At 40.4% G+C, this 22203-nt stretch overlaps 2 protein-coding genes across 2 annotated transcripts; one reads left to right on the top strand and one right to left on the bottom strand.

The window, feature by feature from the left end:
- Positions 1–388: 388 nt before the first annotated feature.
- On the top strand, positions 389–6998 carry TMEM177 (transmembrane protein 177). Its single transcript, XM_060774197.2, has 2 exons — positions 389–473; positions 3393–6998. Exon 2 carries the CDS (start codon positions 3407–3409, stop codon positions 4340–4342), a length of 936 nt encoding a protein of 311 aa, XP_060630180.2. The 5' UTR covers positions 389–473; positions 3393–3406; the 3' UTR covers positions 4343–6998.
- A 47-nt stretch (positions 6999–7045) lies between these two features.
- On the bottom strand, positions 7046–10498 carry LOC132774270 (fibrinogen-like protein 1-like protein). The gene is made up of 2 exons (XM_060774210.2): positions 10279–10498; positions 7046–7829 (listed from the first exon to the last, which is right to left on the bottom strand). Exons 1-2 carry the CDS (start codon positions 10496–10498, stop codon positions 7177–7179), a joined length of 873 nt encoding a protein of 290 aa, XP_060630193.2. The 3' UTR covers positions 7046–7176.
- Between the last annotated feature and the right edge of the window lie 11705 nt (positions 10499–22203).

Here is a 22203-nt window from a genome sequence, read left to right as displayed (position 1 = left end):
TGACTCCCAGGTATTGGGGTGCGCTGCAATGCTCCAGTGGGATTCCTTCCCAGGTGATCTTCAGAGCTTGGGATGCTTCTCTTTTCTTGAGAGGAAAGGCACATGTCTGTTAAGGGTGTATATATTTTAAAATAATACTAATCCAGAATTGTAAGAATGTATGCGTACATTTGGGGGGGGCACCCTGTGTTTGCAAGATCCATCTCTTTCTTGCCTCTTTCCTCCACCTCTTTATAAGGAGAAGAAAGGACCTGAGAACTCATCTCCACTGAAGAATGAATACAGCTCGGCCGCAAAGCGCTCCTCGTCGCTATGGCAACGCCGCACCCCCGCCGCTAGCCCTCCCCGTCGCTTTCACGGCAGCACGCTTTCTTTACGGCGCCCACGTGCGCCTTGTTCCTGCTGGGGGATGAATGCAGGGCAGCAAAGAAAGAGAGCTAGCTGTGATCCTGTTCTCCTCTCCCCTTTCCATTGTAAGTACATGGAGTACACATCTCTTCCTTTTCTGAGCTCCCTTGTGAATGTGAATCCTCAAACAGGGTCCTATGCCTAACTTTGAAGAATAGCAGCCAGTTCCTTTTGCAAATCAATGGTTCAGTTTCTGCTGCCATTCATTGAAGGGGAAGCTGGCAGGGGTGGTTAAAAACCCTCCAGCCATTAATATTATAATCTGTTATTATCTGCATCTGTACTGCAGAATTAATGCATTTTGATACCACTTGAATGGTCATGGCTCGTTGCTATGGAATACTGGGAGTTGTAGTTCCACAAAGTCTCTAGTCTTCTCTGACAAAGAGGGCTGCTGCCTCCCTGGACTACAAACCCCATCATCCCAGAGCATTTGACTTATTAGAATGATGTCAGCTATTAATTCTACATTGTAGATCAGGCATGGGCAAACTTCGGCCCTCCGGGTGTTTTGGACTTCAACTCCCACAATTCTTGGCCTCAGGCCCCTTCCTTTTCCCCCTCAGCCGCTTAAGCGGCTGAGGGGGGAAAGGAAGGGGCCTGAGGCCAAGAATTGTGGGAGTTGAAGTCCAAAACACCCGGAGGGCCAAAGTTTGCTCATGCCTGGTGTAGCTGCATCCGTATTTGGCAAATCCACTAGCTGTCAGATTCTGGTGAAATGGCATCTGCAACAAATGTAACTTTAAAAAGTGGTAATTTTAAAGTTGCTTCAGGATTTGCAAACCAGACTTCCAAGAAAGAATTGTAACTTTATGTGTCATAATTTCACGTAGTTGCATAAGAGTAAATATTTATTTATTTTGCTTCAAACACTTGTACCCTGCCCTTATCAACCCCCTGGGGGAGGGGGACTCAGGGTGGCTTCCAATCTGCAGCAATACAATTAAAAACTACCAAGAATTACCACTTTAGTGGCCATTGTTAGCCATCAAACTTATCCATAATCCATTTCCAAGCCATTGCCAATATTGTTATTGTCATTGTCCGCTTAATTACCTGAAGGCCTGGTCCCACATCCACGATTTGACTTTTTTCTAAAGGTGAGGAAGGATGTAGATGACCTAATTTCCCCAGGGAGTGAGTTCCACAGGCGGGGGGGGGGGGGGCACCACCGAGAAGGCCCTTAACCCTCGTCCCCAACCCTCGTCGCCTCTGAGACAGAGGCAGGGCCGAGAGCAGGGCCTCCCCAGAAGATCTTAAACTCTGAGGTGGGACGTAGAAGGAGATACATTCGAACAGCTACACTGAACCGGAGCCATATAGGTCAAAACCAGCACTTTGAATTGTGCTTGGAATTGGAATAGAAGAGAACGAAGAGGAAATGACCCCTATGGACTTTAAGGTCTGTATGTCCTAAAGTTACCAGATCTCCTCTTTTCTTGGAAGCTAAATAGGTCAGCCCTGGTTCACACTTGGGTGGGAGGCACCCAACAAATACCAATTGTTGTAGGCTCTATTTCAGAGGGAAGAACTGTCATTACCACCTCTGGATACTGCTTGCCATATTAAACTACATATGTGGAATTCATGGACAAAGGACTTGAATGAACATATGCGCAATGGGTTAAAACCTTATGCCGGCTGAACTGCTGACCTAAAGGTTGCCAGTTCAAATCCATGAGACTGTGTGAGCTCCCATCTGTCAGCTCTAGCTTGCAGGGACATAATAACACATCCCAGCTTCCCCTGGGTAACATCGCAGCAGATGGCCGATTCTCTCAAACCAGAAGTGACTTGCAGTATATTCTCAAGTTGCTTCTGACATGATTTAAAAAATCACAATGACCTATAGAAAGTGGGGAAATCATGTTATCTTTTGTATTTATCAGTGACTTGTGGCTTCTGTTATTTATGTTTTTCCTCCTGGGCCTCAGAAATTTAGAAGTGGCATCACTTGTACTTGCTGCTTCTTATTTGAAAGGCCCCATTGGTCTTTGAGAAAGGAAAGTAGAGAAATTAATAATAAAGCCAGCAACTGGAGTGTGACTTTCCATTGGTTATAAATAAACTGTCTACAGAAGCATGAGGGGAGAATATAGATGAGGTTTTTAAAACATGCACAACAATAATGAAGTTGGAAACATTTTTTCTTTTCCATAGAAATGAGCCATGGCCATTAAAGTGGTATCAAAACGCATTAATTCTGCAGTGTAGATGCACTCCATGTTTGCTCTGTGTTTATGCTTTTATAAATTGGACTTCAACAGTACAATTCAGACATACAGTACATATTTTAAATTAGCAGAGATGTATTTCTTTAAGGGTGCTTTTAGCCAGGCCTATGTAGGAGCCCCCGATGGCATAGTGGGTTAAACTGCTGAGCTGCTGAACTTGCTGACCAAAAGGTCACCGGTTTGAATCCAGGGAGTGGTGTGAGCTTTTACTGTTAGCCCCAGCTTCTGCCCACATAGCAGTTCAAAAACATGCAAATATGAGTAAATCAATAGGTACCACTCCAGTGGGAAGATAACAGAGCTCCATGCAGTCATGCTGGCCACGTGACCTTGGAGGTGTCTATGGACAACGCCAGGTCTTTGGTTTAGAAATGGAGTTGACTGCCACCCCACAGAGAGGGACTCAACTAGACTTAATGTCAAGGGGAAATCTTTAGCCTTTATGTAGTCAGAAGTCCACCCCCCCCCCCCCCAAGGTGCTTAGAGCTACAGTCTAAATAGTTTGACAGTTGGAGTCAAAATATATTGCTGCTGCTTCTCTTCCTCTATCACTATCACTTGAAAAATAATAAAAAATGACTGCCCTCTGATGACTTGTAAGTTGAGAATGACTAAGAAAATCAAAGATATTGTGTGTGGTATATTCCTTTCTACTGAATGTGCTGAAAACAAATATAACATTTTCTGAGGAGGAACTGAAATTCTTGTGCGCAGGTATGTTAATTTAATGTTTTTCTTAAATTTGAACAGGCTAGAAGTTAAATATGGCAGCTCGGTTCTTCTGGAAAGTGGCAGCCATGCTGGAGAGGCACCGGACTGGTTTTCTGACCATTTCCTGTGCTGGACTCTTTGGAGCTAACTTAACCTTTCACATCTTACCAGAGGACACCTTTAGACCATTGTATCAGGCCTGGGAGAAAGGGAAGCCGATGGAGCTTCCAGAAAACTTACAGCATCTCTTCCATGAGGTCCTTACAGAAGGCAGAATACAGTCAAGAAATCGTTACCGAGCCTTTGTGGCTTTTAGCTTTCACCCGGTGAGCGCCGGCCTTTCCTGGATGCCTGCTGGCAGTCTTGTGGGCATCCCGACCAATTTTTGTGATGCAACCAACAATGAGCATAAGATTGCCAACCACATTGTTGTCATTGAAGGCAAAGAAGTGGACTGGGAGAGCCCAGAAGGCCTGATCTTGAAGGACACCCTGACATTTTCTCCAGAGGCTCAGAAGTTTGCCATTGCAAGAGAGGCTATGTATTTGCAAAACAATGGCCCCTTGGCATGTGCTGCGGTTGCTCCTGTTTGCCTAGCTGGGACATACATCTGTGGAGTGGCCATTAAACAGCTCTTGGGCTTGTATTCTGGTCCAGTGCTTTTACGAGGACTTTACAACTTAACTGTGCTGGCAGTTGGACTTCTGGGCTATTCCCTGTCTTATGACGCTGTGAGCCAAGCAGTAGATTACAAGGCAGACAGAAGTGCAGCCTCCTTGTCTACTGACTTTGCCAAGGGTGGCGTGGAGTTCTATAATAAAATCTTGTCTCAGAACAAGACTTTCCGTGCGCTCATGGGCAGAAGTGGGGAGAAGATATATGCCCCAAATGGTAACCTTTCCCCAACATACTGGATCAGGTTGAAACATGCGCCATATACTTCCAGAAGGGACTCGATTATCAATATTTTAAATCTGCCTCAAGCATAAAGAGGCATGATTTGTAAATTATGTATTCTCTTTTGAAGGTTGCTGCCCAAATTTTAAAGATTTCACTAAGTGTTCCCATTTCAGGAAAGAAAAGGCCTGATTTTGTTTGATTTTAATTTTTTGTTGTCGAAGATTGCCACCCTGTATTCACTGGAAGCCTCTGTCTTGAAAAATTAAAGCCACACTTCAAAGGCTCTGGTGTCCTACGTGCCTCTAAAACTCATCTTAAAACTCAGAGGGAGTGTTACTTGCCAGGCACTGCACTGGAAGGCATTGAACTGGAAAAGCTGGCATTCTCTTTTGTCTGCATATTATTCTGAAAGAGCAGAAGAAGCACAGAACATTGTGATCTCGCTGGAGGAAAAAGAATGGTGTATGTTTTGCTAGGTAGCTAAAGAACCTTCGTGTAACTTGATGCCTTGAGGATCATCTAAAAGGGAAAAAAGCTCCCAACCCTCCTCGCTTAATAGAGGAAAATTTATCTTGGTGCAGCTAATTACTCTGACATTTTCAACATTGCTTATAGTGGCCTGAAAATTTATTATTATTATTATTATTATTATTATTATTATTATTATTATTATTGCATGGTAGATTCTGTAGGACAATTCCCGACAGAGTCTATTAAGCACTTTTCCAAGTGCAGCAGAAGATGTGAAGTGGCATTCATGAAAGCTCACACTAAGACCTCATCTGCAGTGCCATGTAAAATCCAGATTATCTAATTTGAACTGGAGTATATGGCAGTGTAGACTCATATAATCCAGTTCAAAGCAGACAATCTGGATTAAACAGAGGCTGGATGACCATCTGTCAGGGGTGATTTGAATGCAATATTCCTGCTTCTTGGCAGGGGATTGGACTGGATGGCCCATGAGGTCTCTTCCAACTCTTTGATTCTATGATCTGCTTTGATAATCTGGATTATCTCTGTAAATCCAGCCAAAAATAACTCAAAGGTGCAGCCTGATTCCTTCATTCCTACCTTTCCCCATTTGTATAGAAATACAAAAAAGCAAACATCCCGGGACCTTGATTTACAGTGTATTGTTCTTATGAATTATAATACCCAGGGATCCCAGAACTGGGAGAGCTCAAGCTTGGCAGGCAGATTGTTATTAATGTGCTTTCTTGAAGGGGGAAGGGCAAGTTCATCTTTAAATATGAAGACGTACAAGCACAAATGGTACATGCCTTAGTTACATCCGGTCTGGATTACTATAACATGCTCTACATGGGGCTGCCTCTGAAAAATGCTTAGAAACTTCAGCGGGTCCAAAGAGCTGCAGCCAGATTGCTCACTGGAGCTAGCTACAGGAAGCTGGCAACCACCCCCACCCCCCATTGCAGTGGCTCCACTGGCTGCCAGTCTGGTTATGGCCTTTAAAGCTCTAGACCAGGTGTCCTCAAACTCAGGCCCGGGGGCCAGATGCGGCCCTCCCTGGCCCTCGCTCAGGGTCAACCTAAGACTGAAACAACTTGAAAGCACACAACAACAACAATCCTATCTTATCAGCCAAAAGCAGGCCCACAAATCCCATTGAAATACTAATAAGTTTATATTTGTTAAAATTGTTCTTCATTTTAATTATTGTATTGTTTTAAGTGGTTTTTTTGCTCTACAAATAAGATGTGTGCAGTGTGCATAAGAATTCATTCATTTTTTTTCAAATTATAATCCGGCCCTCCAACAGTTTGAGAGACTGTGACCTGGCCCTCTGTTTAAAAGGTTTGAGGACCCCTGCCCTAGACACTTCCGGTCCGGCCTATTTGGCTGACTGCATTCCCTTGCCCGGGTCCTGAGATCTGCAGGAGAGGCTCTTCTCTTAGTCCCACCTCCATTTCAAGCTCGGATGGTGGGAATGAGAGAGCGGGCCTTCCTTCTCGGTGGCTGCCCCTCAACTCTGGAACTCCCTTCTTTCAGGGAAGCCAGAATGGCTGTCTCCCTGCTGTCCTTCTACTGTAGTGTTTGTCTAAAACCTTATTATTCAGGCAGGCTTTTAAAGAACAAGGTTTTTAAGATCAAGTCGGGGTGCTGTGGTTTTTAGCCTTGATTATTTTTATGGATTTTAACTGAATTTTAATATCATTTATATTTAATTCTGTTTCAGTATTTTTATATTTTTAGATTTTAAACTGTATTGAAATGCTTTTAATGTGGGCAACTGTGAGTCTCCTTATGGAGAGAAAACATGGGGTATAAATAAACATAACAACAACAACAATATCTAGAAGTTCCTTCCCTGTATCCAGTGTAGCTTGTCCCAAATAAGGGACATAGGATAGATTGGGAAGACTCAGTGTAATTCCTATGTTATTTCTTAGTTTTTCATCATTTAGTACACTGCTGCTTGATCATTTCTGAGGAGACTCACCCTTCTGGGATCCCTGGCTATCGTCTCACAATTCTGTAAAGGTGGGCCCAAGATTCACATGGCTGAATGCATATACCCTAAACCAAGAAACCAATCAGTTCACAAGGATTATGTTGTTCAGCTGCAATTAATTGGTGTGCTAAAAATTATATGTGCAGAAGAAATTATGTGATTCCATGAATGATAAGATAGTAAATTTTAATTGAGTTTTTTTAGGGGAAAAAAGACAAGTGGTCTATGCTGGCTGAATAGTAATTTTAATAAAGAATGTACTGACTTCAGTAGCAATCAGAAATGTCATTCAGTAATATTGGCTTATGATTCTGCCACCAGGGGTAACAAAAGTAACTAACCACCTTTTTAAAAAATGTATGGAAGCAAAGCAACTTGCAGATTTACTGCTTATTCTTATTCTATTCATCAGTACCTCCGTTCATGACATTAGAACCTGAGCCCAGTCTAAACCCTGTTGCAGAACATGTAGGTGGGTCTCAGTAGTATAACTGACTTCCTACAATCTTTTTGGCATAATGTGCTCCAGTGAATGGCACCTTTGACATTTAGCTGTGCATTAAAGCAGTTGTCATACCACCAACCCCCTCCATGGACATCAGCACAGTTGTTCAAAGTAGACCTGTCATTGTCTTGATCTTTGCATGAGAATTTCATGTTGTCATGCATGTTTTTGAGTCGGGAATTACTGAGAGAGTCCCCTGCATTACCCTCATAAGTCCCTAACTTCAGCGCGTAACCATTATCCTCATTATCCACGACAAAGCTATCATAGGTTGCATATTTGTGGGCACCATCAGCATCAACTAGATTTATTCTGACTCTGTACCATTTCTGCTGAGTAATGAAACGGATGTATTCAGTGCCCAGCCAGTGGTCTGCCTCCAAGTTACCAAACCCATATTTGTAGGTTGTCCAGGTTTCCGACCATGTGATTTCAGTGTTGTGGGTGTTGTGTTGGATCACCGTCCACCCATTACAGCCATCCATGTAGCACTGGACCACAAGTTTTCGGGTGTTTTCAGGCCGTATAATGTAAAGGCCGCTCTCTGTGTGACCTGCTTGGAACATCTCTTCACAGTCCCGCATATAAGGGATAGCTAGGGAACAAAAAATTATTCACATAAAGTCACTTGTGTTGCATAGCTATCTTTTGTGTTCCTGGTATTGAGAACATGGAACACTGTAGGAATCTTGCAACTTACAAATATTGAAACCTCAATCACTCAGTGATGTCAAATTTTTGGAGTATTTTAGATTTTGTAATTGCAGATAATGGATACTTCACCTTGTTTATACCTACTAAGCATAATAAAGATTGAGCAAAATCTGTAGCAGACTCGGCCCTTCCACACAGCCAGGTAAAGGTAAAGGTTTTCCCTTGTCATTAAATCCAATCATGTTGGTGCTCATCTCCATTTCTAAACAGAAGAGCGGTGTTGTGTGTAGACACCTCCAAGGTCATGTGGCCAGCATGACTGTATGGACTGCTGTTACCTTCCCGCTGGAGCGGTACCTATTGATCTCACATTTGCATGTTTCAAACTGCTAGGTTGGCAGAAGCTGGGGGCAACAGCGGGAGCTCACACCGCTCCTCGGATTTGAACCTGCGACCTTTCAGACAGTAAATTCTGCAGCTCAGTGCTTTAACCCCCTGCGCCACCAGGGGTGCCCCACACAGCCATATAACCCGGAATATTAAGGCAGAAAATCCCACAATATCTGTTTTGAACTGGGATATCTGAGTCCACACTGCCATATAATTCCACTTCAAAGCAGATAATCTAGGATTTTATTCAGATGAGTGGAAGGGGCCTCAGCTTCATTAATCCCTGAGTTTACAGTCCAGCCCAAATTTTGAGATAAGCCTTACAATTTTCAAGCTTCATTTGTCTCTTGCCAACAAACTGTTGCCACTACAAGCAAAAAAATTGTCAGCTTCGTTTTCTCCATATGAGATGCAAAGGAAGGGCAAGGGAAGTTATCTGAATCTAACAAGAAGTTATCTGAATCTAACAGAATCACAATCAATAAGAGGTGAATTAAATTGTTTCCCTGTGGCAGAAATCTCCTATACAGAGAAGAAAGATTGACTTAGTTTCATTAATAAGGCCTGAAACTATACAAAAATATATTAAAAATTTATTGAACCATGCTTAGACTGCAGTTTGGCTGACAGATGCCCAGCAAAATTCAATAACAATAAATTGACAGTGCATATGAGGGAAAGAACCTGGAGATAGAAAGGCTGAGAAGGAGGCGCTTGTGGCAAAAATGTGAGGAATACTAATGAGAGAAAGTAATGAGATAAAAATAGAAAGCAGATCATTTTATAGAAAGAGAATTCTGGATCAGAGAAATGGGTTTGACAATAGAAACATTGAATATGAGGTAAATAGAAAATCCAGCTGGGATGGCATTGTGTTGTCAAACCCATTCTCATACCATTTCTATATGTCTCTGTGTATGAGGAAGAAAAAAATATTAAAAATATAATTGATCACTGTAGCCTATGACAGCAAAACGAAAACAGAAGGGATTGTCTGTTTGTTATAAGATCAGCAGTCATTTAAATAAATGATGTAGAACAGAATTTGCAGAGGAAAATTCCTGAATGTCTCCTGCTAACTTACGTTGTTATAATCTGCGTAGATTTCCAATGCGTATAGGAATCTGGCTCTCTTTCTTTGACTCTCTCCTTGTTATACTATAAACATCCCTTTCTGCCTACTGACTGGTGCAAGCTAAGCCATTGGCTTTTCCTTTTGCAACTAGTATTGCCTCCTTTCACACATGTAAAGTACATACCACACCACACATCATTTAGAGCAGAGCTTTCCAAACTGTTGCAACACATTAGTGTGTCGGCTGCAGTATGTGGGTGTGTCATGCAAACATAATATCTGACAAATCATATATTTTTCAAAATATAAATGAAAACTATATTGTGTCTCCATACATTTTGTAGTCTATACATGTGTCTGTGTCTCTTACAAGAGGTTTATTTACCCTCCGGGCTTCCCGTAAAAACCATGCGGCAATAGGATGCATGTCTAAAAAGTGTGTCCAGGATTCTGTAGCACTGAACCATAACAGTTAAAGTGGTGTAGATGCACCCTTTAATAAGAATAATCAAAGCTGAGATTGGAAATTCAAAATGATCCATTAGTTCCTAGAATTTGACAACATAAAGGAAGGAGAGGCATCTTTTGTAGAGCGACAGCTAGCATATAACTTTGAAGTTACTCAGGCAGCAAAGCACTAGTGAAGGCACGACTTTTTTTTTCTAAGCTATTGGAAAGAAAAAGCAGTTCTTACCTCTTCTTTCCCAAAATATTCCAATTAAGCATGCCAGGGCTATTCTTGATCACATTTTTAAAAAGCATTTCAAATGTTTTTCTAACATTTTATTCCTTAACATTTATCAAAGACACATGAAAATAGCCATACCTAAGGAAACTAGTTTTATCAATGCCATGCACACACACACACACAAACACACACACAGTCAATAACCAGCACTAAAATGCCTAATAAAATAGAAAATACCTTTTCTTTTCACAATATCTACCCAGTTCAGAATGTCAGTGGCGTTCTTCACCATACGCAGGTTTTCAACTTCACCGAGTTGGTTCCTCAATGCAGTGTCAATATCCACTGAATTTGTCACAGGGCTCAGGAAAAGCATCGCCAGAGTGGCAAGCAGGATTTTGGATGAATACATAGTGCAGATTGAGCTCTGAAAGAGGCCACATACACAAACACACATGCATTAGGGTCTTCAAATAAATCCATTCCCACCTCCACCACACCACAAAACACATCTAAGTGCTTGATACACTTACAGCACTTTTTGGAGCTAAATTCAAATGGAGAAAGTCGTTTGGGTGATTCCTGGTTTATATTTTATACAACGAAGTTAAGATCCTGGATGACTAAGCCTGTTACTGGTTAACTTGCAATATGTGCAAAGGGTATGTAGTCCCTTGGCATATTGGAAATGTAATATCTGCAAATGCAGGAAATACCACCATAACAGCTGTTGGACACATAAACGTTGTTGACTTTCTTGCTGTGGCACCTTGCAAGAGTTACAGGTTCTTGGATGGTTCTTTTAAAAATCAATATAGAGAAGAGATAACGCCTTCGCTAACAGCAGCCATCTTTGAGAGGAAACATTTTACATCAGTTAAATGATACTTGAACTTCATTAGACTGGGAGGTTGGGAAGAGAGTCCCTTGCTGATAACGAGGACTTAAAAATTTTGAAACAATATCAAATTGTTGTTACCATATTTCTTTGATTATAAGATGCCATTGATCATAAGATACACACTAATGCTGGACCACAGAAAGAAAGAAAGAAAGAAAGAAAGAAAGACAGAAAGAAAGACAGAAAGAAAGAATAGGGGAGGGGAGGGGAAGCGAAGGGCAAGAAGAAAGAAAGAGAGAGAGAGAGAAGGAAGAGGGGAGGGGAAGTGAAAGGGAAGGGGATGGGGAAGGGGAAGGGGAAAGGAGGAAAGAAAGAAGAAGGGAGGGGAGGTGAAGGGGAAAGGAGGAAAGAAAAAGAAGGAAGGAAGGAAGGAAGGAAGGAAGGAAGGAAGGAAGGAAGGAAGGAAGGAAGGAAGGAAGGAAGGAAGGAAGGAAGGAAGGAAGGAAGGGGATATATGTATCCTGTGATTCTTAGATGCACAGGATTTGAGAGGTGTATATATGGGGGAAATGTGGTCTGAAGACTAGAATACAATAAACTAGCATAACATCAACATTTTTGGTGATGGGATAAATGTGTTCCCTAAGTGAGCAGGAGAGAGGAGGACTTTCCAGCATAGTATTCTGAATTCTTTCTAATGAGACCTTAGATGGAAATGTTTCTGTAGCTTCCATGGTTCAGCTCACTACCATTTGGCAGAATATCTTACACCGTTATAATGGTAAAGCCACCCATAGAGTTCTGGTTCTGAACAGCTCTTGCTAAATGCCACTTGTAGAATGAATTAAATATTCTGAACTGTTTACATGGTTTCCCTATTAGACATGTGGAGAGATTCTCAGTTTGATCAGAAATGTCACCCTAATGTCACCTTAAACGTCACCCTAATGTCACCTTAAATGTCACCTTAAACATTCCCTTCCTCAGGCTTTTCCTCCGACTGCCAAAAAACCTGAAACATAATTAGTAACTTGTGAAAGGAGACAAATATCAATGTTGCTACCATTTGCTAAAGAACCATGTTGATTATGTTAGCAACAGGCATTCCTGCATATTGCAATCTGGTCTTGAAACATCTATTCATTGAGAGAATCAGCAACACAAAGTCCCATTGGCTGCATAGCATTAGTTGTACAGTTCCTTGTATCCAGGGCTCCTTTCATCCTATACAATTGTAGTACTGTAAATACCCTAAAGCAGGGGTCCTCAAACTTTTTAAACAGAGGGCCAGGTCACAGTCCCTCAAACTGTTGGAGGGCCAGATTATAATTTGAAAAAAAACATGAATGAATTCCTATGCCCACTGCACGTGTCTTATTTGTAATGCAAAAACCACTTAAAAACAATACAATAATTAAAATGAAGAACAATTTTAACAAATATAAATTTATTAGTATTTCAAAGGGGAGTGTGGGCCTGCTTTTGGTTGATGAGATAGGATTGTTGTTGTTGTGTGCTTTCAAGTCGTTACAGACTTAGGTTGACCCTGAGTGAGGACCGGTTAAATGACCTTGGAGGGCCACATCCGGCCCCCGGGCCTTAGTTTGAGGACCCCTCCCCTAAAGGCACCAGGTCCTATCTGATCTTGGATGCTAACCAGGGTCACTCCTGGTTAGTACTTGTATGGAAGACTGTCAACAAATGTCAGTTGCTGTATATTATATTTCATAGGAAGGAGCTGACCACTGAGTATTCCTTGCCTAAGAAAACTCTGTGAAGGAAGTACTCAGAGAAAGGAAATCTACATCTAAGTCCCACCTAAGAAAACCTTGAGAAATACATGAGGTCACCATAAATTGGCATATGACTTGAAGGCACACATACAGATATTCCTGTTAACTACCATGGCAGCATCCTAAGGATTTCTAGGATTTGTAGTTTAGTGAGGGCACTCAGCCAAGCACCTTTTCTGTATCTGACTCTGCAAACTTCAAGATTCCAAAGCTTGCAGCCATGGTAGTTAAAATAGAAGCACAGCATTATGACTCTCTTAACATGAAAGAATTCGTGGTGTGTTGGATAGTGACATTATAAGTCGATTTTATCTGGCAAAAATCAGGAGTTTCCTTTCAGTTTTGTGTTCTTGTCCCAGGCCCCCTCCACACTGCTCTATATCCCAGAATCCGATCCCAGATTATCTGCTTTAAAATGGATTATATGAGTCTCCATTGCCAGATAATCTGGGATCGGATCCTGAGATATAGGGCCAGTGTGGAAGGGGCCTCAGAGGCACAATAAAGTTAAGGCTAGTTTCTTGACTAGTACATTCTGAATGTCTTCCATGATCTTGGATTTTATGTTATTTTACATGACTTTCAGAGAAGTTTTCATTCTGACTTTGAAGAGATATACCATTTTGCAGTGTTTGTGTCATTTGTGTGAGTTGGGTTCTATACATTAATCAGTTTGGATCTGATGGAGAGGTGTTTTTCCCCTCATGGCAAATGTCCAGACCAGCTGGTCCAACCCCTCTTTTCCTGTTGGTTTTTTTTTCTTCTTTTAGCTCCCCACCACACTGGAATGGCTCTGTTTTAAACGACTTCCTTCAAAGGTAAATGTAAATCAAAAATCTTTCCCCGGTTGTCTGCCTTCAGATGTTCACTGATGATGATAGGATCAATAATATAAAAATATTGGGCAAGAGACATGAGATGTAAGTGGTAAGCTATTCAGAAAAACAAAGTACCAATACATTGGGCTGAGGATATCAAGACATCAAGAAAGTGGGAGGAAGAGAAAGAAAAAAATGCTTTGTCATATATGTACCTGTCACATGAATAGAATGGAAATGAATTAATCTAAAAAAAACAAAAAAACAAGCATAGAATACATACAATATAATTTACTATGTGGATTTTCTCAATTGCTTCTCTGCCCCATGTTGTTCAAAGCACACTTATAACTAAATTCCCAACATTTAATGCATCACATGGGAATAATTTCATGTACAAAGTAGCAGTCAAGTATTTTAGGATTTTTTTTTTTTGTTAAGCACATTGCTACAAAGTGGAAATAGGAAATGTGTAAGAGAGTAGAAGTTAGGGGCTTTTCACAATAGAGTGAGATCCCTGTAACCACGGAACCCATATCTGTGCCTGGGGGGTGGGGGGTGGGGGGGGGGGGGTTATATGTCCAGGAATTTTCCAGGCCCTCCAGGCTATAATAATAATAATAATACTTTATTTACTGTATATATTTGAGTATAAGTCCAGTTTTTCAGCCCCCTTTTTTTAGGTTGAACCCCCCCCCCCCTTGGCTTATACTCGGGTGAGAGTCCTGCTGGGAAGGCGTAGGGCTGAAAGAAGGGCTTCTTTCATCCCCACGCTTTCCTGCCAGAACCCTCATCTCTCTGCACAGCAACCCAGATCTTCTTCCTCTCCTTTCTTGCACAATGTGCACCTTCCTCTCTTCCTCTCTCAGCACCAGACTTTCCCATTTTTCCTTATTCATATACACACAGCATTTCCCCCAAAATGTATAGTTAAAATAAACTATGGTGATTATTGGAAGGATACACAAACACATTTATATTGAAGAAGGTTAGAAAAATGCTTTAATCAGAGTTGGACAGTCTTATCTTAAATTACAGTTTTATGTAATTATTCAAAAACATTGAACCTACTGATGCCTCAATTAATGTAATTTTATTGGTATCTATTTTTATTTTTGAAATTTACCAGTAGCTGCTGCATTTCCCATCCTTGGCTTATACTCAAGTCAATACGTTTTCCTAGGGGTTTTTTTTTTTTGGTGGTAAGATTAGGTGCCTTGGCTTATATTTGGGTTGACTTATACTCGAGTATATATGGTATATTCCGCTCTATCTCCCCTGAGAGACTTAGGGTGGATTCTATGATATACTTCCCACATAAGTCTCCATAAATTATTAATTAATTAATTTATATCCCATTTTTGTCCCATGGGTGGGACTTAAAGCAGCAAATAATGGTTAAGACAACAGAAATTACACAATTACAAAGCACATCAGCTGTAAATGGCCTCACGGTGTCAAAATATTTGGAAAGAAAGGAAGTAGTCTCCCAAATGACCTCAAAGGGAGTGAGATACAGAGTATAATTGGCATCTGCTGTATTTTGGTTCCAGAACCCCCTGCAGATACCAATATTTGTGGATGCTCAAGTACCATTATATACGACATGGTAAAATTGCATCCCTTGTAGTTAATGGTAAAACCAAGCAGTGGATGGTTGAATCCATGAATTCAAAATCTGGATATGGAAAGTTGACTATATTTTCTAGAACACAGCAGATAAAGTATGGCAAAAGAGGCACAGTATGTGTTATAAAAACTCACAAGATTGGAAATGGTGATGAAAATTCTAGTTTGAGGGTGGTTAGAAGAAACACTTCTGTAATGGGTCTGGCACATTTGCAGGTTTCCCTTTTATATAATTGATTAATATGTATTCTCTAGAAATCTCTAGATCCTTCAGTGCAACTCCATGGTCAACTTGAAATTGTCCATAGATTTGAACTGGAAGGTCTAGACATTCCTAGTGAGAACATTTCTCTGGGCATTTGTAGGTCTTCCAGCATGATTCTATGGTCAAGTTCCAGAATAGTGGGTTTTCTGGTAGCAATTTTCCCACTTTTGCGGTGATTCTGTGCCCTTAACCCCATCAAATGTCGAGGGCTGACTGCACATACCTTAGTGGGTTATGAAGAGATTAACATTAGCTGCAGATGTGATCAAGTCAGATGTACAATGTGAGAGGAACATTTGTGGTCAGAAAAGAGTTCCCTGTCAGTTTGCATTCCCTGATGTTTCTTAACATGTGATGCTCACTGACTTTTGCATCTGTATTCTTCGTATTACTGTGAGCATCTCCACTGCCTCCAGAGATGAGGCAGGCTGAAGACAATAGCAGGGAGAAAAGGCCTGCTAAATAGTTATATAAAAGAGAAGGGAGAAAGCTAAATTTTGTGTGTATGTATATTAATAAAAGCTAGCCCCCTTTTACTTCTGTTGCAGAAACATAGCTAGTCTAGGGAAGAAGAGAAGGAAAGGAGGGAAAAGAAGAAGAGGAAAAGGGAATATATTTGTTACCTGCCTCTCCTAACAGCACAAGGCGGGGTACAACATGGTTAAAACAGACACACCACTACTAAAATACAACACAACACTCTTAAAATACATATAACAAAATACACACAAGACCAACTAATAAAACTGAGGTTAAAATTCATAATTTAAAGTTGACTGATAGGCCTTCCGAATGAAATACGTTTTCGGATGTGTCTTTAATTCTGACAGCTGATTTACCGGTAACTGTCGAGGCTCTTCCAGCACTTCATTCCAGAGTCATGGAGCGGTGAGTGAAAAGATCCTCTGGGAAAGATTTCATCATCTTGGCTAGAAAATAAATCAGCAGGAATGGCCAAACCACATGAAATAAAGAATAAAAGGTCAAACAAGGAACAAAGAGAACCTGGGAACAATATAAAATCCACATTGAACTGGAATATATGGCAGTGTGGACTCAGATAATCCATTCAAAGCAGATATTGTGGATTATCTGCCTTGATATTCTGGGTTATATGTGTGGAAGGACTCATTGTTTGTCCTTCCAGAAGTATCAATCAGACTGAAGTACACTACCACTAAGGCCCTTTTTACACTGATTATCTGCTTTGAATTTGATTATCTGGCAGTGTAGACTCCTATAATCCAGTTCAACACAGATAGTGTGGATTGTCTGTTTTGATAATATATGACAGTGTAAAAGAGATCTCAGTCTGGAGGTTCTGTTTATATATCACTAGCGATCCCCTGCCACGCGTTGCTGTGGCCCAGTCTGTTGATCTGGAAAATAAAGTAATGAGAAAGTGTTGGTTTCTAATATATGTAATGTCTTTTTGTTTGTGGGTAAACAGTATTTCTTGCTATTTCACTGCCAGTGTTGTGGAGATTTTCTGGTTTGCCTACTCTGGAACATGCAACATATCATTGTCCTTCTTTAAGGATCCCTTTCAAATCTATGATACTGCATCTGTCATATACATATATATGTGTGTGTGTGAATGTCTGGATGGCCCTTTGTCAGGGGGGCTTTGATTATGTTTTCTTGCTCTGGTGAAGGGAGCTGGACAGAATGGCCTTAAGGCAGCCTTTCTCAACCTGGGGTTTGGGACCCCTGAGGAGGTTGCGAGGGGGTGTGAGAAGGGTCGCCAAAGACCATAAGAAAACGCAGTGTTTTCTGTTGGTTATGAGGTTCTGTGTGGGAAGTCTGCCCCAATTCTGTCATTGGTGGGGTCCTCACTACCTCTGAGGATGCTTGCCATAGATGCAGGCGAAACGTCAGGAGAGAATGCCTCTAGAACATGGCCATATAGCCCGAAAAATTCTACAACAACCCAGTTATTTCCTGCCATGAAAGCCTTTGACAATACATTCTAGTCTTTATTTGGGCTGCATGTTCTTTCAAAAATCATTTTTTGGGTTCTCAAAGGCCCCATAGACCAAATGAATAATATTTCATGCCTTTATGATTATTCAAAGGAATTGAAATGATCTAATTTTAAAATATGGGGTGTATATAACTCAGCTTTATCAAAAAAAATGGTTTAAATGTCTAATTTAAATAATGATTGTAAGACTGGCTTAGTTTCTTTTTTACAGCTGTAGATGTGTTTTATTTGCTGCTTCTGCAAACTTATTGCGTCACACAGATTCCGGGTTTGAGGACTAAATAAACAACAACAAGAACTGTAAAAATTCCACTATCAGAATGCAGTTTTTGGAAAAGTCAATATGTGCAACTATAATTATCTGGCTCTGTTTATCTTTTGCTTCACTCCCATCATAAATCCATTCGGGAACAAATAATTCAGATATTAACATTCCTTTCTGACCATAGCAGTGTTCCAGGAACAAGTCATTTTTATGTACTGGGTTCAATGGGTTGATATGTTCTACTGGAATATGCCACTTTGTTGGACTATATCACATCAGACTATGGGCACAGATAGCATTTCTGATTCTAAAAGCTCTTTTCGATGAAAGCAAGGTTGGTGAAAATATGCCAACATATTATTTTTATACTGAAAATCCAAAAACACATACTAATTATGTTTACATTGAAAATTGAATCGATAATTTAATTATATACATTCTTATTTAATATTTAAATATACACAATACTGAATACATTATTGGAATGCTGGTGAAAAATTCCATCTAGGATTTCATGTCCCAGTTTTGTCCTTGGAGAAAGGGAAGCAACAGATAAATGATCAGTTGGAATTTTAAAACCATCAAAAGACCTATCTCTTCTAGCAGGACATGAATTTTAAACTAATGTCCTGTGGTTTAATCTTTGTCCTATGTATTTAATATGTATTTTATAGAAATACATTTTAATATGTATCTTTTCTAGAACTACATTTTAATATGTGTGTTTATAGAGTTTTTGCAATGTATGTGTGTTTTGACCTGCCTCGAGGAAAAGTGGGTAAAAAATATCACAAAATCACAAGTCGAAGGCTTCCCAAGCGTCTATTGTTGTTGTTGTTGTTGTTATTATTATTATTATTATTATTATAGAAATAGTTGAAGGAGGGTAGTGTGGGAAGTTATGATAATGGAAGACATGTAGTGATAAGTATCAATTTAAAGTTGATTGTAAAAAATGCCTAAAAGGACAAAGCTGGGAGATTCTGCATACAAGCTCTCAAGTAATTGGGCAAATATATATATAGTACTGTCTAATGCATTGTTATGGAAACAGTATTAGTAAATTATTGTTATAAAACAAGAATAAGAAGAAATCTTTTATGGGCATAACTGTCATGAAAATTACTGTTGTAATATATGCAATGTGGCAAGATGTCATTTTCTTTGTTTAGACAATTGCTAATACCATAGATATAATCTGTACGTCCTCGTTCAACAAATTTTATTTCCAATATACCCTCAAAACTTTGTTAAAAATTACTTGGAACCCTAAAATATAATATCTGGAAGTGGTTGAAGTGCTTATCAACCGTTTTTGCACATTTCCATTTCTAATGTCAGATGTTTGTCTTCTGGGGTAGATATTTTATTATTGTCCAATGTAGAATGCAATGTGACATTTTTGACATGGGATGGTATATATCATTTCAGAGAATGGACAAGTGAATACACTTCTGACGTCACAGGTGATGTTATAGGTCCTTGCAAGGTTGCTGGTAAAGTACATGTAGAGACATCTGGCATCTGGGTTCATAGCAAGCTCATTTTAATGTATTTCAGTTCATTTCAGCATCCTGTTGTTGGTAACTGTCTATTGACAGAGTGAGAACCAGTGTAGTGTAGTGGTTTGAACAGTGGATTTTGACTTGAGGAATCAAGGTTCATTTCCCCATTTAGTTATGGAAACTCACTGGGTTACCATAATTTGAAAATGACTTGACAGAACATAATAACAATTGTATGTATGTAAATGCCTGCCACTCAGAGCCCTTGGAAGGGCAATATTATTATCTGCTGTTATAGTTGTTACTATTATTGTACTTATTTATTTCTGTCTTGCTTTTTTCCCAATTCAGGACTCAAAGCAACAACTAAAAAACGACATCATTAAAATTCATGAGATACAACAGTTAAAACAAGACTGAACAATCAAAAATTAAAACCAGACTAATCACTTCATCACACTAGAGAATCAATCTACTTTAAATCCGGTTTCTGCCTCCTGCAGAATTCTGGGGTTTGTAGTTTAGTAAGGCTGTTAAAGGCTCCTCCCTACACTACAAACCCCAGAATTCTGCAGGAGGCAGCAACCAGATTTAAAGTGGATTTTTTTCTCTCTCTAGTGTGATGAAGCAGAACACGCTACATTAAACGCCGACATGAATAGCAGAAGCAGAACAATTCACAAAATTATTTGGGTGAGCTTGGCCTTATACGGTTACAAATCAATGGCCTATCAGAGTAGAAATGTTCACTTGTCTGTGGGAAGGCAGTAGTGCAGATGCCGGTTGGTAGTTTCTCTGGAAAGGGACTTACGGAGCATGGGCCAGCCACAGAGAAAGCTCTCTCCGATGTTCTCCAAATTTGTTGACTGGGCCTTATCACATTGAGGTCCCTAATTTGGACAACAGCAGGGGAAATCACTGGGCAGCATGACAAATTCATGGGGCAGCAGGGGAAACAATAGTCTTGCACCCTGCATCACCCACATTGCCGCCTTCCCCATCACATGGGGGAAAGCGTTGCCACCCAGCTTCCCCCCGCACTGGCCCCATTGTAGGCTAAGAGAACATGAGCAGCCCCTTGTTTTCTCAGGTCTCCAGCCTAGAACACTTCCAGTATGGAGCCAGGATGGAGCCCAGAAAGCCATGTGATGATGTCATATGTTTTTCAGTGGTCTCAGCTGAAGCAGTGTGTGACCACTAGAGATGTTTTATCGTTTTCTCTTTCTATTTCTGCTTTATCGTTTACCACAAAGGCAGTACCAGGCACTGCAGGGCGTATGCATGTTAGAGATCTGTTTGTTCTGAAGTTATTAACTTCACAATGAGCCTCAAATTGCAGAAGCCCAGCACACCCAGGCAGACATATACTCTGTTTGACAGGACACGTCGTGGTGGCAAACACTATAAATGAAGCTTATGAACTCCAGACTGGAGAAATAAAAAAAACCCAGAAGAGAATGATTTTGTTTCTATATCACACTGCCATTTTTAAATGGCACAAATGACCATTAGATTTTATCCATTCATTCATTGATTCAGTTTTGTGGATATGCAGGTCTCTTCTATACTCCGCAGATGGATAATATGTTTCATCCATTAGATTTATCTACATGTTCATCCACCATTCAGCAACTAATGGTGTGGGACTACTCAAACTGACATTAACTAACAGCTTGCCAGCCCTTTTCTTTTTCTGTAACTTAATGTCAAATGCAAGTTAGGCTGTCACCCTTTGTGCTGACCTTCCAATTGATAGGCAAAATATCTTGTTTATTCAGGCATCCCTGTGGCAATTGACTGGCTTCTCAGAAAGAGGGTTTTAATGGCTGGCAACTATATGGTTTTATTGATCTACTTTAAAATTGCTTTTAATTCAATAGTGTATTACTGCTTTGATCTCTTTCATTGTGTTTTCCTGTTATAGATTTTTTACTTTTATTTGTTCAGTAGGTCCGCAATATTCACTGGGATTTGTTTCTGGGATACCCCGCACCCCCTCCTCCACCCTCTGGTTACCAAAATCTTTGGATGCCCAAGTCCCATTATGTGCACTGCTATAGTGAAATGGTTTTCCTCATATGGAAACCAAGGTGGAGGCATATTTTAGTACTTTTCAAAGAGATACCAACAGTAGTCTGTTTCTGTATAAAAGGGCCTATGTATGTAATGTATGAAGGAATCTAGCAGCTTCTTGGAAACTACCCATTTTATTTTCATATAAGCATGTGTGTCTGAAAAAGTAAATTAATATCCATGAAAGCTAATGCCAAAATAAACCAATTAGTCTCAAAGGTGCTGCTTGCTTCCTATTTTTCCATGTTATGAAAAATGTAGGTAAATGATTTTAAAGTAATGAACAACATTCATACTATTGTCGAAGGCTTTCATGGCTGGGATCACTGGGTTGTTGTAGGTTTTTCCGGGCTATATGACCATGTTCTGGAGGCAATTTTTCTCCTGACGTTTCGCCTGCATCTATGGCAAGCATCCTCAGAGGTAGTGAGGTCTGTTAGAAGTAGGAAAATGGATTTATATATCTGTGGAATGACCAGGGTAATGCTTTAGCTGATCACCTTGATTTGCATTCAATGGCCTGGAAGCGCCTGGGGGGAATCTCTTGTTGGGAGTGAATTGATGTGCCTGATTGTTTACTCTCTGTTGTTTTGCTGTTGTAATTTTTGAGTTTTTTAATACTGGTAGCCAGATTTTGTTCATCTTCATGGTTTCCTCCTTTCTGTTGAAATTGTCCACATGCTTGTGGATTTCAATGGCTTCTCTGTGTAGTCTGACATGGTGGTTGTGAGAGTGGTCCAGCACTTCTGTGTTCTCAAATAATATGCTGTGTCCAGGTTGGTTCATCAGGTGCTCTGCTATGGCTGATTTCTCTGGTTGGAGCCCTCAACTGGGCTCTACAGGCCAATGGATACTCCACCTCAGACATCAGAAGAGCTGCAAGACCAAGAACAAGCCACGAGAGTAAAGATGAAGATCCACCCAGAGGAAAAGTGTTCCTCACTACCTCTGAGGATGCTTGCCATAGATGCAGGCGAAACGTCAGGAGA

Source organism: Anolis sagrei, chromosome 1 (genome assembly GCF_037176765.1).
Source record: "Anolis sagrei isolate rAnoSag1 chromosome 1, rAnoSag1.mat, whole genome shotgun sequence".
NCBI classification, from domain to species: domain Eukaryota; kingdom Metazoa; phylum Chordata; class Lepidosauria; order Squamata; family Dactyloidae; genus Anolis; species Anolis sagrei.
This window is presented reverse-complemented; position numbering and strand designations above follow the sequence as displayed.